The sequence below is a fragment of the Mustela lutreola genome, chromosome 2 (genome assembly GCF_030435805.1).
Source record: "Mustela lutreola isolate mMusLut2 chromosome 2, mMusLut2.pri, whole genome shotgun sequence".
In the NCBI taxonomy this organism is placed as follows: domain Eukaryota; kingdom Metazoa; phylum Chordata; class Mammalia; order Carnivora; family Mustelidae; genus Mustela; species Mustela lutreola.
In genome coordinates, this window is record NC_081291.1 from 13,351,238 (window position 1) to 13,376,480 (window position 25,243).

Consider the following 25,243-nt stretch of genomic DNA (forward strand, 5'->3'; position numbering starts at 1 on the left):
TTTTTTGTGGGGCTTGCAGTCAAGCGATTAAGCCTAGTGATGGATCCAGTACCTACCCAGAGTGTGTCAGTGCCATAGGCCAGGCCAGGGATGAGGGCAGTGATATTTGAGAAACTAAACCAGACATTGGTTCTACAGAGCCACCGCTCCCTCCCTCCCTCTTTTCTTCAGCACGGAACCCATGGGCCAGGCTGGGCACTGGCTGTCCCGAGTTTGGAATGCGTTTGGCAGGGCCTGTGGGTGGATGACAGGCTACCCGTGCAGGGATGACGGGTGGGGGCCTGGGGTTGTCCCCATGCTGAGCCCCTCTGACCCTGCAGGCTGAAGGCTAAAGAGGAGGAGTGGCGGGAGGCCCAGCAGGGCTTCAACAAGATTTGGCGGGAGCAGTACGAGAAGGCCTATCTCAAGTCCCTGGACCATCAGGCCGTAAACTTCAAACAGAACGACACCAAGGCCCTTCGCTCCAAGAGCTTACTCAATGAGATCGAGAGCGTCTACGACGAGGTGAGGCTCTCTGCCCAGGACAGAGCGGACCAAGGATCCTGGCTCCACCTCTGGCTCTCCCAGTGTCAGGCAGGCTGCCGGCTGTCTGTGCCTCTGTTTCCCCAGCATCTGTCTTGCAGGGCTACATTGGGGTCGAGGGGATGTTTCTGTGGCACTCAGCTTTGAGCGGGTCCAGGGGGAGGATTGTAGCGGTTCCCCTGTGGCTGGTGGGGGCTCTCCCCTCCCTGCTTACCCCCGGGGCCTTGATGGACCTTCCTTCCAGTGACTTCAGCTTTCATTTCTCCGCCGCCAGCTGTGTGCCCGGCACAGGTAGACCCTGAGAAGGAATGTTCCATCTGACCCATACTGACAAGACCTTGTTATGTGGCACCAGCGTCCTGGGTTTAGCAGCGATGAAACAGGTCCAAGACGTGGCCACTTGCCGAGGCCAGTCACAGGAGACCAGGGCTCCGTACCCTAGGGCTCTGCCTCTAGCCACGCCCTGCACCTTCTTGCCAACTTTGACACAGTCAGGCTCTTGGGGCCTGAACCACAGAACTGGGGCCAGGCTGTGAGGATTTAGGCTTCGAAAAATGCGTGCAGGGAGTGAGCTACTTGCGAGAGCCTGTGATAGGAAGCCCCTTCCCTCCTGCCTCCCTGCCGCTGGCCACCCTCAGCCCTGCAGGGCCCACCTGCCGCTAATTGGTTTCTTCACTTGAATCCTCGAGTCAGTGGTCCAGGCCTGAGAGCGCCACCGCCACTCCCCCAGCTAGAGTCTGTGGGATATGATCAGAATGAGAGTCGGTGACGTGACCCATGAGGCCCTCCATGGTCACCACTGAGTTCCTTTTTCATGGGAGCCAAGAGGAAAGGGGCACAGTACTGTTGGGGGCCAGACCTTAGCCCATCAGCCTGGCGAGCCCTGCACATGCAAGTCCTTTGCGCATAGGGAAGTGAGCCCCTCGCCGTTGGCCGTTAGCAGTGCACAGCTCTGGATTCTGTGCCGCAGAACTTGCTCTGAGGAAAGGACTTAACAAGGTTTTCAAGGGCATTTGTGGCCCAAGTGAGATGGGAACTCAGAAAGCAGTAGGAAAGAGGAGGTCACGCCAGAGCCAGGAGCCGGACATGCCAGCCCTCCGGACTCCCCGCCTGCAGGGGAAGGAGGTCTCCGGCTGCAGCAGAATTCAGCGTCGCTAAGGGAGCACGATCTCTGGTAGAAAGAGTCGCCTACCCCAGAAAGCTGAGGCCCTGGCCTTGCGCCTGTTTTCTGTCGGTCACTCCTTTCGTGACTATTGGAGGAGTCCCCTAAGTGCTGTGCTCTGGGCTGGTCACTGAGGGGTGATGGAGACCTGGCCCTGCTCCTGCGAGCTCCCCGCCTGTGGGGATGGCATCCACGCTCACCTTTTCCAAAGTGGGTGTGTGTAGCCTCGTGCCTGGTGCTGGTGATCGGTGCCACCCAGGAGAGAGCGTCATCCAGCCTGACTTCAGCAGGCAGTTCAGGGTAGTCTGGAGGGAACATGATCATCTACAGGTTCATAGGAAGCAAAGTCATGAGCTGGATAAAGACTGAGCAGAGGCTGTGGTTTTCCAGGGCCAAAGAGCAGAGGGACACGTGCAAAGGTCCTCCACGCAGCAGGAGGGAGCTCAGCAGCCCTAAAGCATTGAAAGAAGCCAGGTTTGGGAGCTGCAGGATGACATGCCAGGGACTGGGGTCCTATCTTGAGCAGTGCAGGAAGGTCTAGGGGGCTGCAGTAGGGGTTACCGTGCTCCTTTAAGTCAAATCACTCTAGACCCAGAGAGGATAGTGGTTGGAGGGGGCCAGGGAATGGGACCAGGTGGGAGGCTCTGGGCTGCACCCAGGACCAGAGTGTGATGCTTTTAGAGCCCTGTGGCCTTGGGGCCCCCATCTCTTGGACTTCTCCCAGCTGGTCATTTGTGCCTAATGGCTGCCTGTCCCCCTCTCCCCCACCCCCCAGCACCAGGAGCAGCACTCTGAGGGCCGGAGTGCCCCCTCCAGCGAGCCACACCTCATCTTCGTGTACGAGGACAGACAGATCCTGGAGGACGCGGCCGCCCTCATCAGCTACTACGTGAAGCGGCAGCCAGCCATCCAGAAGGAGGACCAGGGCACCATCCACCAGCTGGTGCACCAGTTCGTGCCCAGCCTCTTCTTCTCCCAGCAGTTGGACCTGGGGGCGTCTGAGGACTCCGCTGACGAGGGCCGGGGGAGCCCCCAGGGTCAGGGTGCCGACGCTGGCGACCGAAAGAAGCCAGCACCGGGGCCGCAGAGCAGCCCCCCGGAGGAGAAGGGGGCCGTGGGAGAGACACCGGCCGCCGAGCAGCCACCGCCGCCGCCGCCGCACAAGCCCCTGGATGACGTGTACAGCCTCTTCTTCGCCAACAACAACTGGTACTTCTTCCTGCGCCTCCACCAGACCCTGTGCTCCAGGCTCCTGAAGATCTACCGCCAGGCGCAGAAGCAGCTGCTCGAGTACCGGACCGAGAAGGAGAGGGAGAAACTGCTCTGCGAGGGCCGCCGGGAGAAAGGCAACGACCCCGCCATGGAGCTGCGGCTGAAGCAGCCAAGTAAGGCCTCGGGCCCCCGGGGGTGACGCACGGGGGCTCCCCTCCACCGGCTGGGTGGGGACGCAGGTGCCGGAACCTTGGGCCGAGAACAAGGACGTCTGTGGCGGGAGGCGGCGTGCCATGGAGATTCGGATTCATCCTGGGGAGGGCCACGCGTGTCTCTGGCCCTGGGTGACCGCTGTGCCCGCCCCTCAGGTGAGGTGGAGCTGGAGGAGTACTACCCGGCCTTCCTGGACATGGTGCGGAGCCTGCTGGAGGGCAGCATCGACCCCACGCAGTACGAGGACACGCTGCGCGAGATGTTCACCATCCACGCGTACGTGGGCTTCACCATGGACAAGCTGGTGCAGAGCATCGCCAGGCAGGTGAGCGCGCCGGCCAGGCGGTGAGCGGGGCGGGGGGAGGCCTCGAGCCCCTCCGGGAGAGACCCTGCCTGCCCCGGCCCTGCCCGCAGCCCGTGCTATGCAGAGGGCCCCGGGGCCCCCATGTTTTTTTCATTCTTTTAATCAAAATAGAATTCATGTAACACAGAATTCACCGTTTTCAAGTGAAAAGCAGTGCAGTGGCATTGTCATGCCTGTATCTAGTTCTAGAACATTTCCGTTGCCTCAGAGGAGACCCTGTCCCCATGCGCTGTCACCCCTCCCTCATTCTCCTCCCCCAGCCCCTGGCAGCCGCCAGTCTGTCTTTTGTCTTACGGATTTGCCTGTTCTGGACATTTCACATAAATGGAGTCCCAGCCGCGTGTAGCCTTTCCAGTTTGACTCCTCTCGAGCTCAGTATGCTATTTCCAAGGTTGACCCACATCTAGCCTTGTCAGAAGTTCATCGTCTTCTGTGGCCAACTCCCACGCCATCATGTGGATGGACCCCATTGGCTCATCCACTCACCTGCGGACGGGCACGTGGTTGTTGCCACCTTTTGGCGACCATACAAGGATTCATTTGGCTCCTTGTCGACACACCATTGTCGAGGGTAGCAACATGTAAGGAGCCGTAGCCCGCTCCTCCTGGAGGGAGACTGTCGGCCGGTTACCCGCATTGCTGAGAACAGGAGATACCGCAGCTGTGTCCACAGGAGGAAATCAGGCACGTGACTCAGTCGCGTTATTATAAACAGCAAAGCCTCTGATGAGGCAGACGTGGTCTGGGGATGTGAGTCCTGCTTGGTCACCAGAGTTGCACTGTTCAGCCTGACTCGGTTTCCTGTTTACCTAGGAAGGCTATTCACCGTAAAGCAAAAAAGCCGAGGAAAGAGTAGTGTCCTGACTCTCCCACCCAGGTACGGCTGCTAGAAATGGCATTTCCTTTCAGGTTTCACAGACTTCTCATCAAGGCAGAAACACACAGGAGCGTGCAGCTCGGTGGGTCTTCCCAGACAGCCCCAGCCCTGCCTCCTTCCAGCCCTCCCCGCCGGCAGGCCCCTGCAGCCTGGTCTCTGGCACGGGGACACTCCCCTGTGCACCGGCTGTTATGGGGCTGGGTGTCCAGTGTGCCCCCAGTGGGGCCCCATTCTGGGGGTGGCAGCTTCATCTGTAGCACCCCGACAGTTGGACCAGATCGGACACTCTGATGAACGTTATTTTTCTTTTTAATTCCCTTTTCCACAAATATCTCCTATAGATCTCATTTTTTTTTTAAGATTTTATTTATTTACTTGACACACAGAGAGAGAAATCACAAGTAGAGAGGCAGGCAGAGAGAGAGGGGGAATCAGGCTCTCGGATGAGCAGAGAGCCCAAAGCGGGACTCGATCCCAGGACCCTGAGATCATGACCTGAACTGAAGGCAGAGGCCCAACCCACTGAGCCGAGCCACCTAGGCACCCTAGAACTCATTTTTTTATATTTGATTTGATTTTTATTTATTTGCAAGAGGCAGAGAGAGGAGCAAATTCCCTTCTGAGCAAAGAGCCTAATATGGGACTCGATCCTAGGACCCTGAGATATGACATGAGCCGAAGGCAGACACAACTGACTGGGCCACGCAGACACCCCGAGAAGTCTTTTTTTTATTTTTTAAAGAAAAATGGAGCTATTTAGCTGAAGCCCTGGTTGGGCCAGGATGCCCTGCCCTTAGCTCTCCACTTTCCAGCAGGCCAGATGCTTGCGGGGCCCCATCCGTGGTGCCATCGGCAGCCTGCAGGGCCGAGCTGTCGCACTCTGCCTCTTTCAGCCTATTTGTTGAGCATTTCTTCTTTTTGGTGACAGCAGCCAGTGCTTACTGGGATCTCGCCGAGTGGCCACACATTGTGTTTATTCACCAGAGCAGCCACAGGGAAGGCCCTGGGTCTGCAGGAGCCTGTCGTGGGGCCACAGGCGGTGCCCAGGGGTGTCGACTCCCGCCTGCTCGGCCTGACCCCGCTGCCCGGCTCCCTCGCTGCTCTCTTCCTGCATCTGCGTTTGCAGGGATTACAGGAATTGTGTTTACAGCCCAACACCTAGGGAGAAGGTACTTGCCACGTTACCGTCTTCAGGCGGTCGCCGTTCCTGTTCTGGCACTTTGCTCTAGTACTTTCTCTGTGCGTTCCTCACGCCCAGGCAGGGCCTGCTGGTCCAGTCCGGTCTGCTAGGGTCTGCACTGCTTTCTGATCTGGTCTGGTGCCATCAGCCCCCGGCGCGGCCCCGCGGACCGACCTTCCCTCGAGGCCTTGGCTGACCTCCTCTCCGGCGAGAGGTGGGCAGCAGCGATGCCTCCCCCCTCCCCCGGGGCATGCATGCGCGGCACCGACTGGCTCTCGCTCCCCACAGCTGCACCACCTCGTGAGTGACGACGTCTGTCTGAAGGTGGTGGAGCTCTACCTGAACGAGAAGAAGCGGGGTGCCGCCGGGGGGAACCTCTCCTCCCGCTGCGTTCGCGCCGCCAGGGAGACCAGCTACCAGTGGAAGGCCGAGCGTTGCATGGCAGATGAGAACTGCTTCAAGGTGAGGGGGTGCTGCTCTCTGCCCCCCACGAGGCTGGGGCTGCAAGGAGGGCACCCGCGACGCGGGAGGAGCGGCCTCGCTCGATGCGGTACCCCCGCTCCTCTTACTGGGCCCTGCAGGCTGGGCAGGGCGGTCGCAGAGGACCTGTCAGCCTCCGCCTGGCTCCCCCCGGCTCCCCCTGCGGCTTCAGCTGCTCACCCCTCCCTTCCCCAGGTCATGTTCCTCCAGCGCAAGGGGCAGGTGATCATGACCATCGAGCTTCTAGACACCGAGGAGGCCCAGACTGAGGACCCCGTGGAGGTCCAGGTGAGAACCCCCATCCAGACTCTGCACCTTGAACACACTGTGGGGGTCAGGAGCAGCCACAGGCAGCCCTGGGGGGCTCCCCACCCGCCACAAGCCCTGGGCACACGCTGCCGGAGTACAGGCTACAGAATGTCCCACCCGGAGCAGCCTCACTTGGCAGCCCCAGCGCTGTCTGTGGAAGCCTGACAGGGGACGGCAGCTGCACGTGCGCCCCAGGAGCCACTGGGGGTGTCCCAGGGCAGGAGGCCATGTGAGAGCCAGGCCGCCCTCCCCCCACAGCCCTGTTCCTGCCGCCAACACTGTGATGTCCCCCTGGGGTGTGTGACCTCGCACTGCCCAGGCGCAAAGCTCAGAGCCCTGGCTTCCGGCCATGCTGCCCTGGAAGAGTTCTGTAACTCTCTTGAGTTGGGGAACTCCCCCAGCCCGCACTCCGAGATACACAGTCCACCTGGGGTCCTGGGGCTTCAGCCCCCAGCCAGTGGGGGCCCCCCCACCGCATCCTTTCCTGCGTGCTTCAGGGCTCCCCACACATGAAGTGCTTTCCAAGACGAGTGTGGGTTGGGGTCTGTACATCCTGCCCCTTCCAGAAGTTTCCAGCAAATGTGGTTTGGTTAGGCGTGAGTCTGGAGGAGCCTCTGGCTTTCGGAGGGTGGCAAGCAGGTGAAGCGTCCCCCGGACGCTGCAGGCCATACCCACCCCAGCCCTGGGCAGCCCCTGCCAGCCCCGCCTTCTGCTCACCCCCATCCCCTCCCTGGCCTTGCCCTGCTGCATGGGCCCTGGTGTCGTTCCTGCTCTCCGATCCGGCTCTCTGTGCGGGGGCCCTGTTCCCCGTGGGCGCTTGTCATGTGCGGGTGGTACGAGGGAGTGGTAGGGCTCGCCAAGGGCCACAGCTGTCGAACTCCGGGCTGTGGACCGGAGCTCCGTCCAGAGCGGCCATCTGGGGGTTTCAGTTTTGCATCCCTCCTCCGTGGCCGCCATCCTCCTAGAGCTTTGGGGAGTGGGGATGAAAACACAGGCCTGTCTCCCTCCGGCCCCACAGCACCTGGCTCGCTACGTGGAGCAGTACGTGGGGACCGAGGGGGCGTCCAGCTCGCCCACCGAGGGCTTCCTCCTGAAGCCCGTGTTCCTGCAGAGGTAAGAGGACCCGCAGACGCGGTTCCTCCCCGCGGGCCCAGGGAGGCCCCTCCAGCCGCCGGCAGCACGGGGTCTGACTGGGGGTCTGACTGGGTTTCCCGTGGCGCTGGTGGAGGGGTTTGGGTGGAGATTGCCACTGCTTCTGCTTGCCTTTCTCCGACCCCGGGGACGTGGGATGCCTTCCCGATGCTTACGGGCCATGAGGATTTCCCAGTCTGCTGCTCCTCCTCTCCCCCAGGAACCTCAAGAAGTTCCGCAGGTGGCAGTGTGAGCAGGTGCGCGCTCTGCGCGGCGAGGCCAAGAGCTCCTGGAAGCGGCTGGTCGGGGTGGAGAGCGCCTGCAACGTGGACTGCCGCTTCAAGCTCAGCACCCACAAGATGCTGTTCATTGTCAACTCCGAGGACTATATGTACCGCCGCGGGACCCTCTGCCGGGCCAAGCAGGTGCCCGCCTGGCTCCGTGGCCCAGAAGCCTGGGGTCTGGCCATGGGCCTCAGGGAGGGAGTGTGCCCCCAGGTTCCCATCCCCAGCCATCTAGGAGGGGTGCGCTCCCGGGTTCCCACTGACCCCCCCCCCCACGCCATCTGGGGCTGCCCTGACTCCACACCCGTCCCCCCTCAGGTACAGCCCCTGGTCCTGCTGCGCCACCACCAGCACTTCGAGGAGTGGCACGGCCGCTGGCTGGAGGACAACGTGACGGTGGAGGCGGCCGGCCTGGTGCAGGACTGGCTGATGGGCGAGGAGGACGAGGACATGGTACCCTGCAAGACGCTCTGCGAGACCGCGCGCGTGCACGGGCTGCCCGTGACCCGCTACCGTGTGCAGTACGGCCGCCGCCCAGCCTCACCCTAACCCCCGCGTGGCTACCGCCTCGGCCCGGAGCAGCCCCGGGGCCTTTTCACGAACAACCCGAGGGGAGCAGTGTGTCCCCCAGCCTTGCTGCCACAGGCTGCGAGCGCCGGAGCGCGATGGAGTCGTGTTGGCTTGTGGCCCTGTGCCGCCATCCCTTTCGGCTTCCCTGCTTCCTTTGGGCCTGTCCTGTGCCAAACCTGAGCCCCTCCTGCCCTTGACCTCTGGGGGCCCACTCCCTGCTGGAAGGAGGAGGCGCCACACACTGGCCCAGGAGCAAGCGATCGCCTTTATGTACCTGCTGGGCCGCTTTCGTCACACGTGCCAAATCCCAAGACGGGGGCACCATTGGTCCCTTTGTGCATACAGTGTCTGGAAAAGTCTGTGCTGAACCACGTGCTTGGTTGGGGGTCGGCGTTCAGGAGACCCCAACATTGAAGGAGTCGGGCCGGGGTGGATCTGCTTGAAAAGCATGTCCTTCCTGAACGGTTCTGAAAGCTTCTGGAAACTTCCCGAGATGGGCCCTGCCTGCATCTGATCATTGGGGCATGGGCCAAGTTCAGCTGATGCTTGGGATCCTTGGTCACTTTGAAAGCAGGAGGGGCCCTTTCAGCCAAACTGTTGAGATTCTGCTCCGTTGTCAAGATGTGGAGTGGGCAGGCAGCACTAGAAGTGTCGAGGAGACCCCGCTCTGGAAAAAAGGAGACTCCAAACCTGTATTTTCCTGGCCTCTCAAGGGGAGGGGGCTCAGCCTGAAACTCCCAGTGAGCTCAAATAGCCCACACTGAGAGGGCCCAGGGGTGCCCTGTACCTAAGAAGGACATTCTAGAAATACATATATGCACACATATTTATTCATAAGCTCTCTTAGTGGTTGTAACTTCTGTAACAGCCAAGTCCCCTGGTTCCTTGGGCAGTGAGAGCCTTCGTGGGACTCTGCAGACCTGCCCTTGATGTTGCCGTTCCTGGACGGTGTGGGCGTGAGGGGCTGAGGCAACTGTCACACAGAGGTGTGCAAGGCTTTCTATGCCAAGAATGCCAAGCAGTTCGGGCGGGGGACCAGCTCTTTAGAATTCTTGCACCCTGAGAGGCCCTAGCTGGGCTCCTGGCACCCTCAAAAGGGGATCGACCAACGGCGGGCCCAGAACCATCCTCGCGTGCAGCCTTCCTCCCGCCCACCCAGTGGCAGCCCTCACCCTCCCAAAAACTGAGCTGTGCCAAATCCGCGGTTCTGGGAAGTGGAGACATGTTTCTAGAAGTTTTCTAGAAGTTACCTGTGGAACTCAAGATTTGCAAAGCTTTTGACTTGGGGTCTGGGTGATTATAGGGCTAGTGTGCCCTGCCCAGGGTCTCCTAGCCCATGTTTGCTCAAGTCTACCAGGCACTTTGTCCACATCCTTGTTTTGTAAGAAGGGAACCTACCGGAATTCCTGAACCAGACCCTCCCGGCGCCATCCTCGGGAGCCCGTGGCCCCTGCCGTGCCTCCGTGTGGGCCTGGGGTGCGGGCCACACCCCACCGAGCCCCACCCTGCATGCTTCTAGGGAGCCTCTCTTCTGTTTTTGAAGAATTTCTGTTCTGGGGCTTGTACTTCCTTTGCAGCTGTTTTGAATGTAGTTTTCCTTTTCTATTTATTTGCACATTAAAGTTAAAAATTAAATATTGACCTAACTCCGTGAGGTCTCTTGGTCGTTGCTTGTCTCTGAATCCCCATATGCACCTGCGCCCTCGCGATTCCCAGACCCCCAAGTGGCGACCCCACGCCTCTACAGGAGGGTCCTGTCCCCACCCACAGTTTTCTGGAATGTTCATTCCCAGCTCAGCTTTTATTTTCAGTAGGAAGGAGAGATGTTGCCCGTGGGAAACCCAATTTAAAGACTGCTGTTGGCTCCGAGCTTTCTCCGCCTGCCCAACACGGGGTCTTTCCCTCCCGCAGCCCACAAAGCCACCCTCCCTCCATGCTCCCTGACCCCTGCTCCCAGCCCGGCCCCCCTTCTCAACACACCTCCTGTGACTTCGTCTTCACCCCTCTGAACTCACTCGGGCCCCACCTCCAGGGAAGTAGGAGACCACAGCTCTTCTTAGGGTCCCCTTAGCAGATACCCCGTGAGGCTCCTGGCTGGCCTTCCTGCCCATTGGCCCTGTGGTCCTCAATCTCCCCCAAGTGGCCCCTGCTGCCTTCCAGGGACCCTGTCATCCATGGGCACCCCCCCACACACACACAGTGTACACCCCCTGGTTGTACACACTTTCCCCTCCACAGAGAGTCCGGGCCTCCCAGGGAGTTCGGTGAATGAGGCTCAGTTCTGTCCCAGATTCTTCCTTGTCTCGAGCCCACATTGAGGATGGGTCTCAGGGCCCTGTGTCCTCACAGACTGGCCTGCTTGGAAATACTGGGAGGGGTGTCCTGGGGTGCCGGCCCTGGCCAGGCAGCCTCCTGAAAGGGAAGGGCATCGGTCTGAAGAGTGGGCGGGGCCTGTGGCTGTGATGATAAATGGGAAGGAGGGTCACCTGCTGGTCCTGTTGGGAAGGGGGCATGACCTGGCCCTGTGGACACCAGGCCTGCAGCCTGGCGAAGCGCTGAGCAGGGGACCAGCCTGCTGGGCCTAGGCTTACCCACAGAGGTCCCGGATCCTAAGGGCCTATAGTGCCAAGCCACCGTCTGCTGCAGTTGATCGCCACACAATGAAGAACACAGCAGTCCTCCCTCCTCCCCACCATGCACCTCCCTTCCTCCCTCCTCCAAGTTTGGGGAGGGACCAAGCCACAGGACCAGGCAGGCGGCCCTCCCCTCCCCAGGGTGGTGGAGGCAGCCCGCGTGTGGTGCCTGGGGAGGTGAGGGGGTGGGGGCTTCCAGGAGGGCCTGGTGCACATTCCTTCCATTATTATTATGTTACTATTGTATTACTTCTCTCTTCTGTTATCCTGTTACACCTTTTGCAAAGTATAACCGCACCTTACCCTTGACGTTCTGGCTAGAAAGGAGGCCACCTGTTCTGAACAACCAGCTGACCTCAAGGCAGTCGCAGGAGGGCGTGGGGTGGGGACTGGGGGACTGGGACCTCTCAGTAGGAGGCCAAGGGCCCTGGGTGTGGAGTGAGACCCAAACCATCGAACCACTGGCAGCTCGCCCGAGAGTCTCCAGCACCTTGTCTCACCACCCAGTGTCCCCGAGCTCCCGCACATGGCCCGGTGCAGCAGCTTGGACAGAGGTCCTAGGGAAGAGGTATGGGCCATCTGGAGTTGGGAGAGCCGGACCTCAAACCCGGATGGGGTCAGAGCAACCTCCTCTTGGCCAGAAGTGGGTTCATGTCCCTGCTCGCTGGCTGGGGCCCAGCCGGGGAGTAAGGGGAGGTGGAGGCACGGTGGTGGGAGTCCACCTGCCTTCAGAAGACATCAGAAGGAAATCATAATCTCCACGAAGACGGGACCCCGAGAGATGTCATACTGGAAGGACTCGAGGAGGCGCTACCTGGTGCTCCAACCTCCATCTAACACTGGAGACAGTGAGGTGGACCAGGATGGACTCCGGGGACTTGGGGCGGGGGCATTCAGGTGAGGCTGCAAGCCGAGGGAACCCAGCGTTAGCTGCTGACTCGGATCTGATTGCCCTTTTCCCCCACCCTTTTAAATAAGTTTGTTTGGGGTTTTTTTGAAGATTTTATTTATTTGACAGAGAGAGAGAAATCACAAATAGGCAGAGAGGCGGGCTGAGAGAGAGGAGGAAGCAGGCTCCCTGCAGAGAGCCCGACATGGGGCTCGATCCCCGGACCCTGGGATCACGACCTGAGCTGAAGGCAGAGGCTTTAACCCACTGAGCTACCCAGGCACCCCTTAAGTAAGTTTTTTTTTTTTCCCCCTTAAGTAAGTTTTTAATGGTGTTAAAATACACATAAAATTGAGCCATTCTAAGCAGCCAGTTCGGTGGCTTTAAGTACCTTCACATGGTTGGTGAAGAAGGTACTTCATCTCCTGTCCCCACCATTCATCTCCAGGATTCAGCATCTTCCAAACTGCAACTCTGTCCCTATGAAACACGGACTTCCCACCTCCGCCCCCAGCCCCTGGCACCCCCTCCCACCCCTGCCCCGTCTCCTTCCTGTCCCTGAGCATATGACCCCTCAAGGAGCTTTATAGTTTTGATGCTTTCGTGACTGGCTTATCTCACTCCCATTATGATATCCTATCATGGACGAGTTTGTATCAGCTTTTCCCTCCTTTTTAAAGCTACTATTCTGCCTTTCCCCCCCCCCCCCCTTAATGTGAGTTTTTGGGACACCTGGGTGGCTTGGTTGGTTTGAGTGTCTGGCTCTCGATCTCAGCTCAGGTCTTGATGTCAGCATGGGGAGTTCAAGCCCCACGTTGGGTTCCATGTTGGGCATGGAGCTAAATAAGTAAATAAAATGTGAGTTTTTATTAAAGTAATGGATGATATAGAAAATCCCAATAGTACAAAAAAAAAAAAAAAAAACTGAGAGAAGTAGGCACCCAAGTACCTCTCCCCAAAGGCAGCTGCCCCCAGCATCCTGCAGGAACTGCCTCGCCATGACAGGTCACCCTGTGCCTCCAGTGTTGGGGTCCCCCCCACCGGCTGGCACAGGGTGATTTCTGTGATGGGGCGGTTGACAGGCATCCCCACCTCTGTGCAAGGGGAATACCCCTATATGAGTGATTTCCTGTGCACATGTACCTGCTGGCAATTCCCAGACGCGGGACTCTTCAGTCAAACCATCCTCCCGGGGGGGCTCCTGTCCACCCTGCCCCAGAGTTGCCCAGCTGCCAGCCCCCCAGCCTTCCCTGCACAGATTCCCTGTTCCACTCCTGGACAGCAGCAGGGGGTCCTCATCTGGGTTCCCCTGTGTGCTGAGAGTGACCTTGGCCACAAGCTGCCAAAAGACAGAGGTGTGGCTGAATTTGTCGCAAGTGCTGGTAGAAACAGTCCAGAAATGTGGGAGGCTCCTGGCTAGGACCCTGTCTCAGCCGGAACTCTAGGCCTTGGTCCCCCAACCCTGGGCTGGGGGCAGGGACCTCGGTGTCTCACCCTCAGCTGCACTGACTCTGTCCAGGACTGCTCGGTCACTTCCTGGCTGGTCCCTGTGACCTTGAGTGTGTGGCTAGATTAAGGCTCCCAGAAGCAGGACATGGCCACATCACTCTCCGTCTACCACCCCTAGTTCATTTCTCCTTCCTTGACCCCCCACCGCCCCCTCAGGGTCCTCCTGCTCTCAGGTCCCCCTCCCCCACCGCCACCGTGACCCAACCCTGACCATATTGGTTGAGAACCTCCAGGGCAAGATACTCAAGGCCTCTCCTCAGAGGGACATCAGAGGGGATTGTGTGCAGAAGACAGAGGCCCTCTGAGGACCCTTGGCTTTTTTCCAGCTACACAGCAGCCCCATCTGAGTGCAGGGAAGTGGAGGACCCAGAGGAGGGTGGTGGTGGCTCAGCAGCCCTCTGTGCCCTCTGTCCTGGGCTGACCTGACCACCACTCTCAGGCTGAGGTGTGGCCATCACCATTCCCAGCAGCCCCGGGGCTGAGGATGGAGCCAGGACTGAAGGGAGCCGAAGGGGCTCCTCTCCACTCCCAGGATAGCATAGGTCAGCATCAGGGGTCCGGGCCGAGGACCAAGACCTCTTCAGACACCTTCAGCGGACTGCAGCCTCACAAAGTGCCTCCCCTCTCTGCACCTCGCTTTGGGCCTGCCCGCCCAGGGCAGCGTGCTGGGGAATGAGGGAGGCCACAATAAGGCAGGCGGCCCCCCGAGGGGACCTGGGGTGCTCGGACAGGGAGAGATCAGTCACGTGCTCTGATCTATGACCTGGGAGGCAGGGCTGTGATCCAGGCAGGCACAGACAGGAGATGGGGAGAGGTTTCAGGAAGGGCCAAGAACCCCTGAGTACGTGACCTGGCGGGCTGTCATGGGAACAGGGGCTGCAGACACGACTGGGCAGCAGGAAGCAGCCACTTGGCCCATAGAGGCTTTCTGGGCTGGACAAAGGCTGAAGGAGGGAACTGCAGCCTGGAACTTCCTCCCCCATCTTGCTGGCCCAGCACCCGGACCTCGCGTTGTGTATGACTCTAGTCACCAGGCCTCCTCAGCCCATACCACGGGCCTGCCACAGGCTTGTTGGGGGCAGGGGCTGGTTTATCTCCCTGGGCCCTGTCCACTCCTCCACTGGCAGTCAGGAAGCTGGGGGTGGGGGTCAGCCCGGCAGGAAGCCTGAGGTCAGCGGCCATAGCCCAGAGCAGCTGGCTGTGCCGAGCTTTGACAGCATGTGGGCACTTGCACTGCTGTGGCCCGTGGTGCTGGGGTTCAGCCTGGAAGATGACAGCCAGAACACTCTCACCTACGATGAGATGGGGAGCGCAGGAGGAGATAATGGTGAGTGACCTTGGGCCTGTCTTGGAACTGGAGGGAGGCCTACAGTTGAGGAGTAGGAGACAGGGAATTGGGGAGGGGGGTTCCTCCAGCCCAGTCCTGAGCCCACAGGACTGTGTCTGGCTCTAATCCACCAAGCTGAGGGCTCCTGAGAGTTGGGGCCTGGACTGTAGCCGCCCCCCCCCCCCCCCCACCAAGGAAGCATCAGGGGTTTGGGGGCAGTGTAGGTGGAGGAAACTCCCAGACTCTCAACACCTGTATCCCCTTTCCCCCAGATGGCACACTGGGGCCCTTCACCGGGCCCCAGGAGGAGACCCCTCACTCCCCCCACCCGCGCAGCTTCCCGGGTCAGCTCTGGGCCAACAACAGCAACATTCTGGAGCTCCCAGACAGCTCTCGGGCACTGCTGCTGGGCTGGGTGTCCACGAGGCTGGTGCCCGCGCTCTACGGGCTGACCCTGCTGGTGGGGCTGCCCGCCAACGGTCTGGCGCTGTGGGTGCTGGCCACCCGGGTGCCGCGGCTGCCCTCCACCATGCTGCTGATGAACCTGGCGGCCGCTGACCTCCTGCTGGCTTTGACGCTGCCGCTGCGAGTCGCCTACCACCTGCAGAACCAGCACTGGCCGTTCGGCGAGGCCGCCTGCCGCGCGACCACCGCCGCGCTTTACGGCCACATGTACGGCTCGGTGCTGCTGCTGGTGGCCGTCAGCCTGGACCGCTACCTCGGCGTGGTGCACCCCTTCCGCGCCCTCACCCTGCGAGGCTGGCGCCTGGCCACCGGGCTCTGCGCCGCGGCCTGGGTGGTGGCCGTCGCCCTGGCGCTGCCCCTGGCGCTGCAGCAGCAGACCTTCCACTTGTCGCACTCGGACCACGTGCTGTGCCACGACGCGCTGCCCGTGGGTGCTCAGGCCTCCTACTGGCGACCCGCCTTCCTCTGCCTGGCGGTGCTCGGCTGCTTCCTGCCGCTGCTGGTGATGCTGCTGAGCTACGGGGCCACCCTGTGTGCGCTGGCGGCCGGGGGCCCGCGCTACGGGCACGCGCGGATGCTCACCGCGCTCGTGCTGGCCTCGGCCCTGGCCTTCTTCGTGCCCAGCAACGTCCTGCTGCTGCTGCACTACTCTGACCCGCGCCCCGACGCCTGGGGCGACCTGTACGCCGCCTACGTGCCCAGCCTGGCTCTCAGCACCCTCAACAGCTGCGTGGACCCCTTCATCTACTACTACGTGTCTGTGGAGTTCAGGGACAAGGTGCGGGAGGGGCTGCTCTGCGGGGCTCAGGGCGCCTCCACAGCCTCCAGGGAGGGGGGAACCCAGGGCACACGGTCCACCTCACTCGTGTGACGCCCCCCCCCCTCCAGAAGGCGGGGCAAATGGAGAGGTGGGTTGCAGGGGGTGGAGCAGGGGAACTCCCTCCCAATTCACATCTATGGGGAACCCTTGAATGGGAGCTTATCTGGAAATAGGGTCCCTTTGCAGGTGTTATTACAATTTGGTCACACTGGCGTAGGGGGAGACCCTAAATCCCCTGTGACCAGTGTCCTTATAAGGAGAGGCCACACATACACACAGGGAAGGAGGTCATCTGAATCCGAAGGCAGACATGGGGGTGACGCAGCCGCAGCCAGGAAACAGGACGACTGCTAGCAGCCACCAGAAGCCAGGTGGGCAGCCTGAGACACCCTCCCTCGGAGTCCCCCCGCAGAAGCGAACCCTGCTCACACCTTGATCTCAAGCTTATGGCCTCCAGAACTGTCAGAGAATAAATTTGTTGTTTTAAGTCACCTGTTTTGTGTTTTTTGGTTAGAGCAGTGCAAAAAAAATTAATATGGGGGTGAAATGCATATTCCCAGGACCAGCCTGCTCCCTTGCGTCCGAGGTGGGGTGGAGGCAGGGCTGATGCTCGTGTGCACCAGGTGCAGGACCCCTCCCAGGAGAAGGCTTGGGCCCCCACTCCCTCATGGCCCAGGTGACCAGGAGGCTGGTTGGCAGTCCTCCTTCACCATAGCCCAGGGTCTAGCTCTGGGATGGGCTTCAGGGTATGGGGCATCTCCTGGACAATCACTGTAGAAGCCCTCATTCTTCTCCCCAAGGCCTGGTGTGGCCTGTCATTGGGACACACAGGACTGTCACCCTCTGTCACCCTGGCGGCAGGACAGTACCTCTTCCTCCTAACCCAAGGTCTGACTCTTCTTTATGTTAATGTCCCCCACCACCCCAGGACCAGGTGGGTGGGCAACTGCAGAGTGGATGGGTGGGCCTGGTGGGAGAGAGGGCTACAGCCCCGCGCCCCCCACCCCGAGCTGTTTACCCTGGGTCTGAGCTGTTCTGAATGCAGGGGAAGGGTACCTACCACGTGGGGAAGGGGAGCCACTGACCCCACCCTGGAGAACAGCATTGAGCACTGTGTCCAGAGTCATGGAGGCATCAACTGTGGGAGTAAGCAGGCTTCCCCAAGACAGAGGGAAGTGGGGTACATTCTTGGGCTCCCCATCAGGGCCCATATGTATCTGGCTTAGGGAAAAAATGAGCCAGTGGTCAGGGAGCGCTAGGACACACGCACGTGCCGGCGAGCCTGGGGAAGTGTAAGATCAGCGCAGTGTATCCATGTCAACAGCGTGGTTGACCAAGTCGGAGTTTTCCAAGATGTCACCGCAGGTTGGGGGGGCGGCTGGGTGAACAGTACCCGGGACCTCTCTGTACTGGCATAATTTCTTACAAATGCATAGGAGCCTACGATTATGTTGGAGTGCAGGTATTTGAAACACTCCTCTCCACCCGCTCCGAAAGGCTGAGCTGGAGACTGGAGAACAGAGGTGCTGAGGGGCCTGATGGGAGCTGGGGCTCCCACCCTCTGGGCTGCCCCCTCCCCCAGGCCAAAGCCTGTCTGTGACTCTGGAAGTGAGCTTTTATTACGGGAGCTTTTATTACGGGAGTGGCCTCCACAGGGAGCAGGGGTGCGGGTGGGGGTAAGGGAAGCGGGAAGTGGCCGGGGTGGCATAACAGGGACCCACTGGCTGGGTAGTGCCCTCAGGGTTTCTGTGCTGTCCCTGCTGGAGGTCAGAGATGAGCAGCGTTGGCAGCAATAAATACCACCGCACAGGGGAGAAGACAGGCCATGCCATTGCGGGACCAGAAAGAGGATCACAAAGAGGAATGTGACCACAGCTGAGAGGCACAACCCCCCCCCACACCCCCATCCCCAACCCCCCGGTGGAAGGCAGGTCTGGTTGCAGAGCTCCCAGGATGCTGGGAGAGAGCAGTCCCCATGTGGGACACCAGGAAGTCAGGGGCTCAGGGGTTGAGGCCCTGAGGCTTTCCCTGAGGGCCTGGTGCTGTCAGCACCAAACATTCGGGGACCCCTGGGGTAAGATGGAGGGGTGTGGGGACCGTGATCATTAGGGGACAATTCGAGGTCTAGGTCCAGGGGCTCATCAGCCCAAGTGCCCCAAAGGGAGCCTAAGCTTTGCATTTTGGAGAAAGGTGGCCTGTTTCACTTCGAAGTTGGTGATAAGGGGATGGATGCCATCTATGTTCCTGATTTGGTTAAATGTCATCGTGTCTCTTCCATCAGAGGCCTTTGGCCACGGGTCCTTCTCAGGAACATCCCATCTCCTGGAGCGGGAGCTGCTCTGGCCCGAGAAGGGGGTTGCCCAGCCCCAAGTGCAGCTGGGGAGGCGGGCGGGGGCGGGGGTCGAGGCCGACCCTGCTGTTGACAGAGGGCCGGAGGAGACCAGTCATCCATCGAGGCAGGTCTTTGCGTTCTGGGCATCAGGTTCATTTGGAAGCCAGGGTCACCAGGGGCAGAGTCAAGGGAGCTCTTCCATCAGTGGCCCCCCTCTGGGGGTGCCGCCAGGGACAGGATGCAGCCAGGTCAAGTCCTCCTGCTCAGAGCGTTAGGAAGAGAAGCCGCTCTGACTGGAGAGAGGAAAAGAGAAAGACAGCGTGGGCTGTCAGGCCTGCGGGGCACTGGCATGCCCTCTGCTAAACCCGCCTCCATGTCAGTGGCCCAGCCTGGCTGCCTCTGCCCATTGGAACAGATGCATCCGCCCTGGAGAGGACACTCAGGACCCTGCCCACCCCTACCGGGTCACAGTGCTGGGACAGCTTGTTCACTTCTGACCCGCACAACGTGCGTGGATGGCACGGGAACGCTAAGTAAGAAAAGCCAATCTCAAGAGGATTCCCTTTCCACAGCATTCTCAGAACGACAGACTCTCCGGTGGGGTTGGGAAAGGGGGGGGTGCGGCTTTCAAAGGGCAGCTGTTGCATATCTTGTCTATGGTGGTGATGACCCAAAGCTCTCCGTGGGGGGAAGCTGCAGACTCAGTTGTGACAGCGGGGAAATGAACAAAGTAAACTGCAAACGTGAAGGGTGTATATTCTAATCCCCGGAACTGAATCAAAACGAAATGCTACAAAAGTATTCCATAAATGCAAAAGAGGCATGTGAAAGAAACAACAGCCATCAGCCCAGTTCTACCCGTAATTATCTTAAATACACACGGACCAAGTGCCGGTGTCCACGGACACCCCCTCCCCTGGCCCTTGGCTATAAACCCCACGTTTTCTTGTAGTATTCAGAGCTGGGTCCTGTCTTCCTCTCTATTGCTAGACCCCACCGCAGGATCCTGCTTCCTATCTCCAGTCCCCTCCCTTGAACAGTCTTCCCTGCCATCTTAACAAGCATCGCGAATAATTTCTTTCTTTAACGGGGTCCCAGGGTGCCCCTTGGGAAGGTGTGTCCTGGGGTTGTGTCCTCGGGAGACTCGGCCTCACCATGCTCATACAGGCTGTTCTCTGATGGGTGTTGGACTGTGGGGAGAAGAGAGAATGGATCCCCCATTGGTTGTTCCTGGAAACCTGCAGGCTGACCTGTCTAATGGTCACTGTCACTCCCTGTTAGGTCCAGGGCAAGCAGGGGGAAGGCGCTGGTGGGGGGGCTTGGTTCTCACCTGTCCTCTGCCTCCCCTTCCAAGTCCATCACCTCATGGCCATGGCCGGCTGCCAGGTGCCCAGCATCTGGGAGAGCTGGGTCATAGTCATAGCTGTAGGAGGCAGAGGCTGGTGTCAGCTGCTCTGGAAGGAAGGTGGGGCTAGGTCGGTAGGAGCGCCCTGGAGGGAGATATCCTGGTGGTGGTGGGGGGGGGGGGGCACGGACGGGGAGAGACCGTGAAAAGGAGATGACGTGTCCCAGAGCAACAGGCAGGAAGTGGGAGGTCACAAGAGTGAGGGAAGGGGACACAGAGCTCAGAGATGGGGGTAGATACAGAAAGGCACAAACTTTGGGTGGGGGAGGGGAGAGACTCAGCAGGACTGAGGAGCCACAGAACCGCAGACACAAGGAACCAGAGATGGGGGACCACACAAAGCTTAAGGAACAGAGACAGAAAGACAGAGCCTGGAGGAGAGATGCTGGGGCCACCGTTGTGGGGAAAGCTGGGAGGACCAGGGAAAGGGAATCTAGGGCTGTGAGAGAGGGAGGGGTGGGGGTAAGGGGAGAGGAGAGGAAGGAGAGAGTGATGCTAGACAGGAGGGAGGAGGTGATGGGGAGGAAGGGGAGAAGGTGTTAGAGAAGAGGAGGAGGAGGTGATGGGGAGGAGGTGATAGGCAGGAAGGAGAGGTGATGAAGAAGATAGGGCAATGCACTATGTCCAGGGGGAGCTCGGGTCCCAGAGGCCAGACCCAAGGTGGGTCCTCACCGAGGGCACAGTGGCTAGGGGACACGGGCTCCAATCTGGCGCGGCCTAGGCAGGCAGCCTCCAGCAGGTGGCAGGCGCTGGTGTAGACGACTCCATTGGAGCCGCACACCGGGTCCCCACCGGCGCTACAGTCGCGGGCGCAGCCACAGCGCGTAATCTTCGCCCCCTCCTCTGGGGAGGCCACAGGACCCCGCTCAAGCGGGGACCAGCCTAGGGGCGAAGCGAAGTCGGCAGGGTCTTCGGGACCCCAACCCCCAGCTGGTCGGCGCTGGAGCAGGGATTACCACCTTTCACAGGGTGGGGACTGGGGCGCGACAGTTACTGGAGTCCCTGAGCCCTGATCTGGTGGAATTTCATGCAAAGTATTTGCCTACTATTTGCGAAAACAAATAAAAGTTATCAACGAAGGCAGTCTAAACTTATTTCAAATGTTTAAAAAATGAAGAATAGGGCCCCAGTCCCACCCAGAACTTTGCTGTGGCCCCTCACTCACTTCATGGCCAGGGACCTGCAGTTCCTACACCTCTGGTTTGTGCAAAAAGGGGCACCACGGGTTCTGCTCTGGAAGCGCTCCCACCCCAATCGGCCCCACCCTCTCCCAGTCTCACGTGCCCCCCGGCTCGGCCCTGTCCCTCCTCACCGCCCGCCCACAGCCCGCTCGACCACGCCCCTTCCCACTGCCCACCCACATCTTACTCGGCCCCGCCCCTTCCCGCTGTTCTCTCACAGTCCGTTCGGTCCGCCCCCTGCCCCCTCCTGGCCCCGCCCCCTCCCACTATCCGCCCACAGCCCGCTCGGCCCCGCCCCTTCCCATCGCCCGCCCAACAGCCCTCTCGGCCCGCCCCTGCCCACCTCCCGGCCCCGCCCCTCTCGGCCCCGCCCCCAAAGTGTGCTCCCTTGACGGAGGTCTGTCCTCCTGCCTTTACCAAGCTGTCCTCCTCGGCTTGGGGACCCCGCTTCCCCGCTCTGATCTGAGCTCCAAGAGGACGGTCGAGGTGGCTGGTGGTAGGGGAGGCAGTGGCCCGCGCACTCACCCGGGCCCTGGGCCGGAGCGCGCTCCACCTCGTTGCACGCCGGTCCCGCGCACAGCTCCTGGGCAAGCGGACTTCGGGCACTGACGTTGTAGAAGCGCGTGGCTTCGAAGGCTGCGGGACGAGGCAGGGGATGAGCGACCAAGTGATGGGGTGACAAGATGAGGAACCGAGCTGGGGGTGCGGGTGAGCGCGGGCCTACCAGGCTCATAGTAGTCGTACACAGAGACGGGCAGCGCGGATATCCTGCCCACCACATGTTCACGCAGCGCCCGGAACCGCACGCAGGTCAGGCACCGGCTGGGGATCTGCGGGGTTAGCAGACCGGCTCGGACCTGGCTGGGGCCACTGGGTTCAGGGATAAGCTACAGCCCCTATGCTCTGCTATGCATCAAAGCATGGGCCCCCAGAACTGGCCGATTTCGGGGTACCCAGGAGGCGTGAAACACAGAAACCTGATTCCACTCAATCCCGTGGGTCCTTCCATGCTACCTGGGAAAACATCTCTGCTGGTCTTGGACTCCCCACTCCCGTCCCCTCCCCCCACCAATTTGCTGTGTGTCTCTATGGATTTACCTGTTCTGGACATTTCATATACACGAAGCCTTTTGCGTCTGGCTTCTTTCACTCCACATGTTTTCCAGGTTCATCTATATGCATCCGCTCTGCATTCCTTCTTTGTGTCTGAACACTATCCCCTCCCCTCCCAACTTTTTCCACCCAGGTGAGCTGGCTGGGGCACTAAGCCACCAGCTGCGCCATCTCTACCTGGATGGATTGTCCCCGTTTCTTTTTCACGCTATGAGATGGTTGCCAGAACCGCCCTGACAGCTCTCTACCCTCACCCACGTGGGTACTGTAGAAGCCTCCACCCCTGCCCACGCCCCCACCCCAGAACAGTACCTCATCAAAGTAGAAGAGCACTCTGCGTCCGGCCACCTCGTACCTTTTCAGCGTGAAATGCTTGTCAAAGAGCAGCTGGCAAGGAAGCCAGAGGTCAGGGTGCACCCAGGCCCTCCCCCAGGGCCAGCTTCCTACCCCCCACCCCCCGCCTCTGCGGGGCCTGCACTGGTCAGTGGGAGGTAGGCCAAGGCCCCAGAGGCTGGCAACTTGCCTGTGGTCATCCAGCAAGTCCCCATGGGGGCCGGGGCCAAGGGATGGCGGTCAAAGCTCCCCAGAACTTGACAGCCCACCCAGGGCCGGGGAAGAGGGGATGTGAGGCTGGTTACCCTTCCCCGAGCTCCTGCCTCCCCTTCCCTCCCCTTCCCTTCCTGCAGCCTCCCTGTGTCCAGCCCCAGCTCTAGTGCCCGGCTGAGCCAGGCCACCTGCTTTGACCTCAGCCGCGACATTCAGCCACCATCCAGCCTGGGACATCCCCATTTTTAATGTAAAAACCCAAGTCCTCTGTGCGGGCCCCTCTCCTTACCCTGGTGCTCTGCCCAGCCTCCCTGATCACCCCCAGCCCCCAGGAGCAGCCTTTCCTTCTCCATCCTCCCCACACTGCAGACCTCCTCCGGCCTGGGGCAAGCCAGCACCGCCCTCTTTGTGCCTCCCACACACAAAAGGGGACATGGGACTGGTCTCCCTGGAATTTGAGGGCAGTGGCAGGTTTCTGGAGAACCAGGGTGTTGTCCCTACAGCTCACCCATGTTTGCTGAATCCCCCCTCCTCCACCTGCATCCCATTCCTCCCCACCTACCCCTCAGCGGGTGACTGGCCCCAAAGAACCAACTCTGCCCAGAAAGGCCAAAAAAAAAAAAAAAAATTATGAAGGGCTGGGAATTTGCAACCTGGACAGGGCAATCAGCTAGAGACTGCCGGGCTCCCGCCTACCGGCACCACCTCACCTGCTCCAGGCTCTCGCGGTCCACCCGGAAGCCCGAGAGTAGGGGCACCTCCAGGACGGCCATATTGGAGGACCCCGCATGCAGCCACCTTCCAATGAGAGGAGAGACAGGCCCTGGAGCTCAAGCCCCGAGATGGAACTCACAGTCCCCTCTGACACTCATAATCTCCACAGCTGAAGTCCTAGGGAGCACACCCTGGGCCTGGCCATGTGGCCCATCAGTACAAACACAGCTGGCTGGGCGACCGGTCAGCCCATTTCACACCCGAGACCCTAAGACCGTAAGGAGAGGGCTTTGCGGAGGGCTCTGAGCCTGACCGAGGCCTGCTGACTCTGGGCCGTGCTTGCCCCGAACCCCAGGCTATGTCCCCAGCACAAGAAGCGGCTCCGTGGGGCCACGGGAGCCACGGTGAACGGGGAGGGATCCCCCGTCACTGCCCAGGGACAGCCCTCCATGTCCCCTTCTGTGACATGGGGTGTGCATAACGGCCTCTGGGGCTTGCTCCGGGCCAGACCCTCCTGGTGCCAGGTGCTGGTGACAAGGAGGGTGGCTGACCTTCACAGAGGGACCTCCAGACTGTGGGCCCAAGGGCCATGGCAGCCACAGCCCCTCGGGAGGCTTCCTGTGGGGGTGTGGCCTGAGCACGCCCATAACTGGATGGCACACAGGGGTTCTTTCTGAAACATCTGAGAGAGGCATAAAGACGTCCCCAGCAGGCCTGATGGGGCCAGAGAGCTGGGGCCAGCCCGGCTGCTTCCTGCTCCCCCTACCCCAGTTGATGGCAGGTCGAAGGTCATGGCAAAGGAGGGCAGCCTTTGCATCTCCAATGGGCTTTGGATGCCATGACAACCATCCACCTCTGGGCTCCCAAATCGTCACCAAGGTAACGAGCATCCTCTAAGGGCAGCTGCCCGTGCCCTCCCCTAAGACCCTCTGTGGCCTCGTCCCTGGGTCACCGTCAGGGAACCCAGGAGCCTCGGTCTGGCATATCAGGCAGAGGCCACAAACAGCGGTCCCCGCCTGGGCCACCTGCCTCACCTGTCACTGGGGTCTGCTGCATCAATCTGGAAGTTTCCATCTCCCTCCTCATTTCAAAACCCATCTACGATCTAAGTGCCTGACAGTAAGCATTTGATTGCAAAAGCATGCATCCCAAACACATCCATCTTGGTCAACATATTGCCAGCTGTGTGATCCAGCTACAGATAAGCACCTAGACAAGGGAGCCAGGTGCCCACGCCCGCTGCCACCATGAAGTTCCCCTTTTAGAAAACCCTGGGTCCCGAGATAACTGACCCACTTTTCCCTTCCCACTCCCTCATTCCTGTGTATATCTTTTTAAAATTTTGCCAATAAGAGGGGACTGGTGAAACCCTAGGCCTCCACTCTCTGCCCCCAATAAAAGGCAAAGCCCCACCCAGGTCCAGACTTTCTGCCTGTGACCTCGCTGTGTAGCCCCGGGTGTGCCCGGTAACCTCCAGGAGCAGTGGATATGGAACCCCGTCCCTCAAGGTCCCCTGATGGCTCTTGCTGACATATCTTGCAACCACAGCAGGAACCACCAGGGCTGGTCCAGCCACCACAGTGGGCCAGAGCCGTGCCGCGGACATTCTAGCTGACAGCATCACAATCCACAGGCTCAGACTGAGCATCTGCTCAGCGCCTCAGTCCCTGGAGGCCATGCTCCTCAAACATGGCCCTCCTCGGAGGCCCAGGCAGCGGTGTTGGCCAGTGGGGAGGTGGCCTTACCTGGTGCACACCTCCAGGGTCACCTGGTACTCCTGCTGATGCTGATCGGCTGCCGGGTCGTCATCATCAGCGGAGGAGGCGGGAGCGGGGGTCCGCCGCGGTTCAGCCTCAGGCTCCTGCAGGCTCACGAACAGCTGGAAGGCTGGCTTGGTCACCGGGTCCGGCACGTGGTAGGTGACATCAATCTGGGGAGTGTTCGAGGACCGAGGCTTAGGGAACCCGGGGTGGGGGGAGGGGAGAGGCAGCAGCATGGCCAGAAT

The 25,243-nt window shown here is 60.3% G+C and overlaps 3 protein-coding genes across 16 annotated transcripts in view; 2 read left to right on the forward strand and 1 right to left on the reverse strand.

Annotated features, from left to right (window-relative positions):
* The window catches only part of SIN3B (SIN3 transcription regulator family member B), a 34,641-nt gene extending 24,683 nt beyond the window's left edge, over nt 1-9,958 (forward strand). For both annotated transcript variants that reach the window (XM_059160386.1, XM_059160388.1), the window contains 8 exons: nt 321-504; nt 2,460-3,069; nt 3,265-3,434; nt 5,819-5,992; nt 6,206-6,298; nt 7,338-7,432; nt 7,671-7,875; nt 8,053-9,958. In XM_059160386.1, coding sequence (XP_059016369.1) covers nt 321-504; nt 2,460-3,069; nt 3,265-3,434; nt 5,819-5,992; nt 6,206-6,298; nt 7,338-7,432; nt 7,671-7,875; nt 8,053-8,283 — 1,762 coding nt within the window. In that variant the 3' untranslated portion in view covers nt 8,284-9,958. The remainder of the gene's footprint in view (nt 1-320; nt 505-2,459; nt 3,070-3,264; nt 3,435-5,818; nt 5,993-6,205; nt 6,299-7,337; nt 7,433-7,670; nt 7,876-8,052) is intronic.
* A 4,393-nt stretch (nt 9,959-14,351) lies between these two features.
* On the forward strand, nt 14,352-16,438 carry F2RL3 (F2R like thrombin or trypsin receptor 3). 3 transcript variants are annotated; one of them, XM_059165164.1, is made up of 3 exons: nt 14,355-14,662; nt 14,935-15,905; nt 16,227-16,438. In XM_059165164.1, the coding sequence occupies exons 1-3, from the start codon at nt 14,554-14,556 to the stop codon at nt 16,299-16,301; spliced, it is 1,155 nt and encodes a 384-aa protein (XP_059021147.1). In that variant the 5' UTR covers nt 14,355-14,553; the 3' UTR covers nt 16,302-16,438. The 3 variants fall into 3 exon arrangements, 2 of the variants coding, with proteins under 2 accessions (XP_059021146.1, XP_059021147.1); XR_009351296.1 differs by lacking the exon at nt 14,935-15,905 and having other exon boundaries at nt 14,352-14,662; XM_059165163.1 differs by lacking the exon at nt 16,227-16,438 and having other exon boundaries at nt 14,352-14,662; nt 14,935-16,220.
* Nucleotides 16,439-17,556: 1,118 nt separating this feature from the next.
* The window catches only part of CPAMD8 (C3 and PZP like alpha-2-macroglobulin domain containing 8), a 69,169-nt gene continuing 61,482 nt past the window's right edge, over nt 17,557-25,243 (reverse strand). For 3 of the 11 annotated variants that reach the window (XM_059160395.1, XM_059160391.1, XM_059160389.1), the window contains 8 exons: nt 24,984-25,168; nt 23,235-23,322; nt 22,291-22,365; nt 21,590-21,695; nt 21,283-21,501; nt 20,357-20,566; nt 19,610-19,733; nt 19,020-19,469 (listed from right to left, as the gene is read on the reverse strand). In XM_059160395.1, the coding sequence (XP_059016378.1) occupies nt 19,439-19,469; nt 19,610-19,733; nt 20,357-20,566; nt 21,283-21,501; nt 21,590-21,695; nt 22,291-22,365; nt 23,235-23,322; nt 24,984-25,168 (1,038 nt within the window). In that variant the 3' untranslated portion in view covers nt 19,020-19,438. Of the gene's footprint in view, nt 18,573-19,019; nt 19,470-19,609; nt 19,734-20,356; nt 20,567-21,282; nt 21,502-21,589; nt 21,696-22,290; nt 22,366-23,234; nt 23,323-24,983; nt 25,169-25,243 lie in introns of those variants that run through there. The other 8 variants (XR_009350648.1, XM_059160392.1, XM_059160390.1 and 5 more) reach the window with 8 other exon arrangements.